Below are 10432 nucleotides of genomic sequence, written 5' to 3'. Positions count from 1 at the left end.
GCTGAACCTCTTTCCAGAACCACATCTCACCCAAGAACCACTCTTCCAACTGGTTGAGCTCCAACACATGAAGTCTGCTCCTGCAGGCATTACACTGTTTATTTAAGCAAAGATGGCCAGGGCATGTGAAAGGCTACTGCAAGGCATGCAAAATGCACACCCAAAAACTTTCTGGGCTTGCAACTTGTTGGGAGAGTGTGTTAACAGTACATCCTAGCATTTAGGATTTGGGTTTTGTTACTTTATTAGAGGGACTGGACAGGGCTATACTACCCCACATTACATACTGTGGTGGGTTGGCCTTGGCTGGCTGCGAGATACCTGCCCAGTCACTCACTCACTCTCCCTCAGCAGGGCAGGGAATGGGATGAAAAAGTTGATGGGATTAAGATTGAGAAATGGGAAAATTGGGGGAAAAAATAATTTAATTTATTGCCAATTAAGATAGGTTTGGATAGAGAAAAATGTTTCTGCATTACAGTCCTTAGGTAGGTTGAATGGTTTTACCTCATTTCTTTAATTCTCTTAAGCAAATCATACTATAAGCCACTGGTAGATGTGCTCAGTCCCTTAAGACAGCTGAAAAACTCCTTCCTTATGCATCACAAGTATTTTCTTTTCCAGTTAGATGAGATGGAAAGATATCTTTCATTTTGGAACTCCTCTGGTTTAATTTTGCCTGTTGGTTGGGTTTGGTTTTTTAATGAAATCAAGTAAGATTTTTTCAGTGAAAAGAGGATTTCCTGATGTCAGAGCCTAGGGATTTTGTATGACACAAAATTAGCCTCTAATGGGCTTACAGCTTTTTCAAGAAAGATTTTGTTAGTTTTAAATTAAGTCTTGATATAGACATTGTGGCATCTTTAGGACAAGAAAACTTAAATGTAGAAAGAATCCTCATTATTTGTGTCTCGCTTTTTTATTAAAAAAACCTCACAAGTTAAACAAACATCAGAAGGAGTGTGCATTTCTGATTTTTTCCCTGTACAGAATTTGTACAAAGTACCTAGGCACAGTGCATATTCATGAGTCAATTTAGTAAATCCTGCTTTACATTTCAAAGGTTCAAGTTCAGGCTCTGCGTGTCTGCGTTTCTTGAATGATATGTTAAACTGCCCTCAAGGCCACATCCAAGAAATATTTATCAGATTTCACAGAGAATTTCCAATAAAAATATGTATAATCAATGAGCAGCGAGCCATCTGGGTTTTAGTTCCATCTCTCATCTTTTCAGAGTGGAGAGAAGATTGGCCTCTGTTCCAAGTTCAAGCAGCGCAGATGGTCAGGCCTTTTTTAAATTAAAAACAAAACAGAAAGGAATGGCTTTCAAACGCCATTCAATTTTAAAACACAAGAAACCCAGATCATTGTCCTGGTCTGAGCCAGGATGAAGCCAATTTAAAAATCAGTAAAAAGAAAAATTGGCTTCATCCTGGCTCAAACCAGGACAATCATCATGATTCCCGCATTCAGACATATACTCATCCTGGTTTTGATATCATATATCATGAAAGAAACTGGGTTCTTCAATAAAACACTAAATCATCATGGCTGGACATATACTCATCCTGGTTTTGATATCATATCATGAAAGAAACTGGGTTCTTCAAGAAACACTAAATCATCATGGCTAAACCTCTGACTACTTTGGTCTTTGCACTTCTCCCACATTGTGGTGAAGTTCTGCAGCCTTTTTTAGCCCATCTTATACTGGAGAAAGAATGGATTTTAACTACATGGGGACTGAAGCCCAGAGACGACGTGCTAATCAGTCTTTTTTGGAAAGTTAAAAATGCCAGTAATAAAAACAATATAAATAACATTTGGTGTCCCATACTGTTCAAGAAAAGGGAAATTATAGCTTTAACGTTCCACTGAGAGACAATGAATACAATTTTCCCCTTCTGAGTTTGCACACAGTAATAAAATATTGATCTTTATGACAAAACAGGTTAGATTTGTATAGAGAACAGTTCAGGAGGGTTTCATGGCTCACAGCAACAACAGCAGAGCATTTAACATTAAAGATTAAGTGTCAGTTCATTGAATTAATGCTCCACTGTAGCCGAGTAAAGAGTTCTGCAAAGAGGTATAATAGTTTCTTCTCCTCGTTCATGAGTTTCCAAGTCATCATCATTTAATTTCGCATCTGTACAACTGCAGATCAATTTGACATGGGTTATTAACATATCTGGCTCCCGTGCTCCAAGCCATATGTCCCCAATGTAAACAGAAGTCAGGAATACACAAACAGCTGTGGAAGAAAGATGAGAGAAAAATCAGAATAGATGTTCTGCTATTTCCACCAAGTGATACAAAGCCAAACTGTTTTACCTCCAGACCTATGTATGTAAATTGTTTCCTAACTCTTTCCTTAGATGGAAAATTTGTGGGATTTTTGCCCATGAAAAGCCAATGATCTTCCTCACACGAAGAAAAGTTTCTTGTTCGCACACCCTTCTGACCTCTTCAAATAAAAAAGTTTGAAATCTGACCACCAGCTTTTGCTATCAAATGATAACATTGGCCAGCATATGGATCAGAACCCATACACACATGGACTCATTTGTTGCAGACCATTTTCCCCTTGGAATGATATTTTTTATACCTCCCTGAATTCCACTTTAGTCCTAGAAAGGAAAGTATCTTTGAGAGAGTATTGACTGTCGTACTATCAGAAACCCCTACAGTGTGACCCTATCCCTGTGCTACCAACCCCTGTGGCCACACCATCAAAGACAGGCTTTTATTTTATTAAGGGATAAGCACCAACAGACAGGGGTAAACTTCAAACTGTTTTGATGAATTAAAAGACCATGGAACTACTTATCTACTATTACTGCCTTGTAACATGAGTGAACAGAGAAAGACAAGTTACCTTTCTTGTTTGCATCCTCTTCTCTCATTGCTGACAGGCATAACGTCCTTACAAGTTCATGAAAGCTGCTGGTGGTCAGGCCCTGAGCATCCATTAGGTGAAGCATGATCGAACTGAACAAACAGAGCTCTTTAAAGAGCCCAGCTGTCCCACTGCTGGCCTCACAGACCCTGGTGTAAAACTTGAAGATGTTGTTCCTCAGCATCTCATCCCTGAGCACCTTCTGCACTGCCATGGGGTGTGGCAAGATGCAGTTCTGTAGCCACTGCAGAGTTAATGGAATGTTTTGCATATTGAGGTTGTGCTCAACCATGGACTTCATGAGCCATTTAGTTACTATATGAGTGGATGCACAGGTAAGACTGACTGTTTCATCTGCAAAGTCAGCAGATTTGAGAGATTCTTCTCCATGTTTGGTAAGCAGTGCTGGGAAAGCAGGCTCCCAGTGGGCAAATATAGAATTCAGATGATCTCTGCATTTCTCCAGCTCAGAGACTTTCAGGTCTGCAGCAGCGTTGTCTTCTCTTTCCATCTCATTTTTTTTCCAAATGTGCCGATGGGCGTGCGACGAGGCTTGAGATTTGTTCTTTTCCTTAAAATTTTCTGTAAGAAGAAGAAACCCCACCAAAACAAACATCAGATACTCCAAAGGATTTTCTTGGTGCAAAATTCTGCAAGCAAGACAGTATCATGTGCTGCTTCAGTTGCTAAGAGGATCAGTACTAGCCCCATTTAGCAGCCTAACTGAGCCCATGCAATTCAGAGCACACGGGCTGCAGGCTGAACCACTTTCCTGAACCCAAGTGCCCGACTTTCAGGTGAGCAATAATGCCACCCAGGCCCTGCCCCACAGCCCAGCAAGGCCAAGGCAGTATTTCAGAGGTCCACAAGAAGCAGTTTCACCAGTAAGGCTATGCTATTTCTACCACCTCATGAGAGCTGCTCAAGCTATTCCCTGGTCTAGCAGAGGCACAGCACACTCCTGCCTATGGAAGGGGACCCCAGCAGAGCCACACTACTTTTGGATGGCACAGGCCAAAGCAGCAAAGCTGCCTTCCTCCAGCACTGCCACAGCCTGCCCAAGAATGTCTGGCTGGAGAGGTCAACCAAGGAAACATAAATTTTTCAGGCACCAAGGGAAGAGACCTCCCTTAGATGCTGCCTGTGTCATGGGGAGCAGCATAGACCCCAAAGAGCAACAGCACTTTGCCTCCATCCTCCCACACAGAGCATTTTATGGCAATTTGCTTTTGAGGAGTCATTAGAAAAATAATCAGAAATCTCAATCACGTTGCACCCTGCAGCTTAAAATCAACTAAATGCATTTCAGCGTTTTTTTCCAGGTGGCTGTGGAGGGATGGGGACAACTCCTGAAATGTAACCTCAGGCACAAAATTTCAGATAAGGATATTTTATTAGCTCCTGAGGCGTGGAGCAACCAATGTCACTGTAATAACCCTCTAGAGAAATCCTCAGAAAGGCACTAATCAAAGCTTCTATAGTATCCCTTAAATACAGTGATATTTTAATAATTAGTTTAACTGATAAAGAACATTTGAAGGAACTTATAAAAGTTTTAATGTGCACCAGGAGCAGTTGTATTTGCAGGAAACCAGAGTTGTTTAACACCTCCCACTACAAAGTTCCTTATACATTTTATTCACAGCATAAGAGAAGTCACACAAGTCCAAATTTATTTTTGCTTTCTTCTAAGACTGATGACAATAAGAAAAAAAAGAACCATTTCGGTTTTGCTTCCTTTACTGATAGTTTTTACTAATATTTCACTTTCAGATCCACCATCCACTCAGAATGATTCAATCCTTTGAGCACAAAGCCTTAAGGCATTGTTTGTTGTTTTTTTTAAGATTCCATTTAAGGATACAACTCGTCAAAATCTGACACAAGACCTGCAACTAAGTTTCATTTTAAAGATCCTCCCCTTTTCAAAACTTTCTCCAAAGCTTCCAGAATTGTGTTGAAGTTAGAAATCACTACCATGATTACCTAAGAATGTCTTTCCATTTCTGTTTCCCCTCTGCAAAGGTACAGCAGATTATCCAAGAAAAGTTATTAGTACTACTTCCTATGAAGCTCGCATATACAGTTAGCTTGTAACAGCCTCAACAATATTACTTTTCTGCAATATTTTAGTACTTACTAAACAATTCTTTGATTTGGTACTTCTGAGCAAGAGTCTGCACATCATCTTGCAGTCTCAGGTCTTTTTCGATGATGCTCCACTTGTGCAGCAGCAGCAGGATGTCTTTGCTGGAGAGGACACTGTCATTCACAGTGAACCGGCTCATTTCTTTGAAGGCTTTGATAACTGTATCACGATATTCCAGCACAGAACGGAGTGTGCTGAAAAACTGAGCCAGTTTGGCTAGATCTAAATTAGTCCTATAAAAGAAAACACAAGTGCCATGTGTTTTTCTGCATGCTAATTAATAAGTACTGGGTTTTTCCCCTCACATTCTCCTCCTACAGTTTTCCTTCTGCAGTCCTCCAGACACAGACTTTTCTCAGCATACCAGTAATAATTACTCTCATTCCCATTGAATCCCCAGTGCTTCACTCCATTAGTGTTTGGCAGAACAGGCCATGAAATGTAGTCTTAGCCCTCCTGCCTGTAAATAGCAAAGGCAGATGATGGGAAAAAGCCCAGAGGTCTGGAGCTTTACCTATGCTTCTTTATTTTGCATGAGTTTTCAACATTTCGAGGAAATAAAAATAAAACACAGTTTCTCCAGGCTGTGGAAACACTTGTCAGCACAAAGAGCTGCAGGTACCATTAGGAACACAAACAGAACTCGTTACCTATTTGCTTTCTACTATCCCTGCTGCAGCTGCTGGACTTGGATGGGTTAAGAGCTCTGCACCTGGGGAGAAGAGGCTGAACCCTTCTGAACACTGTCATGTATAACTTTGCACAGTTTCTCCTCATACCATTTGCACGTGTGACAAAAAAGTCTAAACCTTCAGAGAGTGTGAAGGATCCACGCAGCAAATAGCACTGCTAACTGCAGCCTCTAATCCAGCAGGAAAAATGTAAAACATAGCAGCTTAAAAATGGCCAGTAATTAAGGATGCAGAACTTGACAGTAACTGTCTAGTTATTTTATTCCCTGTGTATTTAAGCAGCTAGAACTTCCTGTCAAAGAAATTTCATCAAAATTCATCACTCAACATTCAAACTGAAGGGGAAAAAAAGCATTAAACTGCCAGAGATCAAGAAATTCCAGCCTTAATAAATTTCAAACTGGACACAGGATTAGATGCAAGTTGATTAAAAAGAAGAAAAAAATCCAAACTTACCGAATATGTTTGATTAATGTGATCAAAACATACAGAAATTCATTTACAAGCTGAATAGGAAGAAACTTCCTGTTTTCCTGGGACTGATTCTTGCTTTCTCTCTTGCCTCCTAAATTTGTTATCCACAGAGTATTGAGTAAGGAAATAATTTTACTTAAAAGCTTGTTTTCCAGAAACCTGAAAAAAAACAAACAAAAAAACCCACTAACACCCATTTCAAAGCTCCTAACCAGGAATCAGTCCATCACCTAGAGGGGACCTATATTCTAGTGTACTTCTGGAGCCATGAATGGCAAAAGGTGCCTCTCAGCCAGGACCCCATCAGGACATAGAGCACATACCTTCTGAAACCCCAGCCCCAGGGAGCCCCAGGTTCCTGCCCTCCTCTCACCACACTGCATCTGGGGAAATGGCCCCTGCATGAGACTGGGGATTTCTCACTTGCACCTTTCATGACAGAGCTATGCCAAGTACTGCATCACGTTGCAACAATCACTACCATTTCTTTAGGGTAGTTACTGTTTGAGACAGTTTGGTTCCTTACATTCCTAAGACAGCAATAAAACAGTAATAACAGCAATGCTTACAGCACAGTAACAGGAGTTGTGTTTACTTTGTTATCCTAAGGGCAGCAGGGGCCCGGGGAAGCAACCTCATTTTTTGTACAGAGGGTGCAAGAAGAATACTTCTCAAATCACAAAGTAAATATCAGGTGCCAGAGGCCAACTCCAGGCTTTTCACTTCCAAATGTACAAAGTGTACCAAAGAGAGGTGAATAAGAGGAGAGCAGTACTGAGAAGCTGTTCAGGCCAATTGCACTGTATAGACAATCCTGAAACCTTGCTTGAAACTGATGGGGGAATCTATGCAACAGAGATTTTGTGTGTGCCCACGCCTGTGTGTGCACACATGCACGTGTGTGTGAGGAAGAGGCAAGGGGAGGAGGAAGGAGGGGGAGGAGGAAGGAGGGAAGGAGAAATGTTAGAGAGAGCTCAGATTCATTATTGTAACAACTACTGTGTATGAGGTCCTATGACAGGATGTGAATTGCGGGTATTTGAAATGAAAGAGTCACACATGCTAAAATAAGGTGCCATTTTGTTTTCTAAGTTTTTCGAGAAAGTGTTAGCAAAAACATGAAGTCCCCTTCCCATCACCTGTCCTACTGCAATCTGAAAGCATCTTAGTTTTTAGAAACACAAGGGAACACTTCAGAGTTCCACAAGTTCTGCCAGTGTGACCCTACATGCCAAATGTCTCAACTACTGACAGGCCTTCTCTGTATCTGTAACCTTTGCTGTCTACTCAGGTGCATAATTATTCTACTGTGGACAGTAAATTTGTTCTCATCACACTAGTATTTCCCTAGCTACCTTTTCTCTAAGATGTGCAGTATCCAGGTTAGGAGGCTATGATCTTGTATCAGCTCATATGCAGCTCTGGTGACAAGGGCAGCATTTTGTAATATCTCCAAAACACGACTCTGAAATAGAAAATATAATTTGTTATTTTACAAAACTGGAATATAGTCTGGATCTAATTACTATCAATCTTGTGGATGGATATATTTAGCAATCTGAATGGTATCTGGGATCTGATCAACTTAAAGTTAAAATGTATTACGAAACACCACATTCTTAGCAATCCCAGGGAAGAAAAGACATTCTCTTCTCAAGACTTCATTATACACAAACACTACTCTTGAAAATAAGTCTTAAGGTAGCAAGACAATTTTCTCTTTCTATCCAAGATTTTCATACCTAACTGAGATACTTTCAACAGACTGGATTTCTTAGGATGGATGGTTATGAACATGAGAGTTTGTGGCATGTGAACTTTCTCCTGCTAAAGCCCTGTACAGGTAACATCCTGGCTAGGGAGTAACGAGACCTAGAAAAGCAAAAGCCTGACCATAAGAGCTAAACTGTGGTATCCATGATATTTTCCACAAAGCAGTACAAACACAACAAGCACCAGACCATCAAATAATGAAACTTAATGAGGTTCCATGATGGTAGGGATCTGTTCCAATGTCAGTGGACAAGAATGTGACTCTATTTTAGAAATAAACTATTATTTCCCCCTCCACATGTACACAAAATCAACAAGGATTTTCAAGAGGACAGGGGAAGAATCGACTGTTCCTTTCTGCTTTGTATTTGCTTAAGATCTCCAAACAATGAGAACTTTTGTGGGTTTGGGTTTTTTGGTGTTGTTGTTGTTTTGTTGGGTTTTTTTTATTCTTACCTGGGAGCCTTCATCACACAAAGGACTGTTGAAAAAAGAAAGAATGACTTGGAAAATCCTTTGGTAGTCATAAAGCTCATAGCAATGTTTATCACGCAGCCCTTCTCCAAGAAATCTGAGAATCCACTCACGTTCTGTTTTGTACTAGAAGCCGTAACAAAAATACCACCATTAGACATTGTAAAATAGACCCTGCTCTTTAGAGCACAAAAAACCTGGTTCCCTGGGAGTGCCAGCACAGTGCTTAACAGCTTTTCCTAGATTTCTCAATTTTCATCCCTATCAAATTTAATCAATAACATCCATCAGGAACAGTTACTCTGCAGCCTGAATATGCACCAATAATGGATCTTTAAAAGTTGCTGTTTCTGAAATACCTCAGTTTAATTCAAGATTAAAAATCTAAACTCAAATATGAATATTCTGCCTACAGAGCATGCACAGCACAACTCATTATTTCTTTATGTGTTACTCTGGATTTTTTCTATTCTTTTCTGAAGAATTAATGGATACCTAAGATAAGATTATTGCATTACCTCAAAATCAAAACTGTAGAAAAGCTGGAAGAACCCTGGAACTTTCCTCAGGTCCAAATACTGATGTGACAGAAGGAATCTGTTTACTTTTATATACATGTGCTCCTCTGTGAAAAGAAACAATGGTTACTGTGGAGGAGGACAATGTTCACGGTACACAACCACATAGGAAAATAAATGGAACCTGTATTTTCCAGTGTTTCAGCTACGTGTCAGAACAGTACATTATTACAGTGAGGAGGCTTTCTGCTCTTAAGGCTAATTATATTTTTAGCCCTCCCTCTTCTTTTCTTCCCCAAAATGAAAAGCTCATTCAGAGTATGCACAAGGCAGGTGAGAAGATAAACATTCAACATTGCTCTGATTTCAGCAAAACCAATGTTCCTTCATTGAAAAAACAGAAATCTGTGGCAAAGTGAGAGGCAAATCTCTTCACATTTAAAGCTTAACACTTCAAGTTAGGCAATCATAATTTTTAACTTACAGATGAGACATGTCCCCCATGAGCAGTGAAACAAGCTGCCCAGAGTGACTACACAGTCTCCACCCTTGGAGGCTTTCCAGGAGCAGTCTAGAGGTCTAGAGATTTTCTAGGATAACGAGGTTTTCTTTGCTCTGTGCAAAGTGGTCTGTCCTCAGATCTGGCCCTGCTCCGGGCAGAGGGTTTAGCTCAAGACCTCACCAAGTCTCTTCCAAACCGAGCCACTTCCTGATGCTATGATTCTTCTTTGCAACAGTGACTTATGTTGATTCAGTGTCTAAGGACAAAAGGATATTCAGGCAGATCCACTCTGATCTGCTGAATAGGACCTAGATGCTCATCTACTTTCTCTCATCTATTCCTATGCCCACCTCCACCCCAAAATTACAAAAATTGGCTTAAGTCCCTGATGGCTCAGACTGGCTTTGCACACAAACCGAAACAGCACTGCCCACTTCTCCAGCAAGGCAGTCTACACAAGCCTTGAAAGCTTTTCTTTCAAACACAGGAAAGAATACTTCATGGCTCCTACCACTGTTACAGCTATCTTAGCTTCCAGAATCAGTCAAGGCAATTGCTCCATGCACAGTGTCTCAGCCCAGGAGCTCAACGTGCACAGTAAGTTACAGTACCTGGCTTCAGAATCTGCTGTGCCACACGTGCAACGTAGAGGGTCAAAGAGAAGGTAAATCTGAGGTTCGGCTGCCTGATTCCATTCTGCACAGCATCCAAGAGATACAGCAACTGCAGCAGAAATGCCCAGGGAGAAAAGCTTGAACCATAACCCAAACAAATGCAACAGCAGAGCGTGAATACATAAAAAAGCTTTTAGGATAGTTCACAGGCCATAAATCAAGTACCAATCCCATCAGGATTTCCATTCCTACAAATAAAATGCCTAAAAATTTCTTCTAGAACACATTTTTCTCCCTTTTTCTGCTCATTGATTATAGCAGGGGGAAATACAAAGCA

General features: G+C 40.6%; 1 protein-coding gene across 1 annotated transcript in view; it reads right to left on the bottom strand.

Moving 5' to 3' along the window:
• Positions 1-2048: 2048 nt before the first annotated feature.
• Positions 2049-10432, bottom strand: part of URB1 (URB1 ribosome biogenesis 1 homolog (S. cerevisiae)) — an 81753-nt gene continuing 73369 nt past the window's right edge. Inside the window, exons 32-39 of the mRNA XM_010004690.1 lie at positions 10093-10204; positions 8980-9086; positions 8444-8587; positions 7570-7679; positions 6197-6373; positions 5040-5281; positions 2879-3481; positions 2049-2254 (exon numbers count right to left, since the gene is read on the bottom strand). Of these exons, the coding sequence (XP_010002992.1) occupies positions 2049-2254; positions 2879-3481; positions 5040-5281; positions 6197-6373; positions 7570-7679; positions 8444-8587; positions 8980-9086; positions 10093-10204 (1701 nt within the window). The remainder of the gene's footprint in view (positions 2255-2878; positions 3482-5039; positions 5282-6196; positions 6374-7569; positions 7680-8443; positions 8588-8979; positions 9087-10092; positions 10205-10432) is intronic.

This window comes from Chaetura pelagica, unplaced genomic scaffold, assembly GCF_000747805.2.
Source record: "Chaetura pelagica isolate M959 unplaced genomic scaffold, ChaPel_1.0 scaffold299, whole genome shotgun sequence".
Taxonomy (NCBI): domain Eukaryota; kingdom Metazoa; phylum Chordata; class Aves; order Apodiformes; family Apodidae; genus Chaetura; species Chaetura pelagica.
The sequence above is the reverse complement of the archived record's forward strand: the minus strand, read 5'-3'. Positions and strand labels throughout refer to the sequence as shown.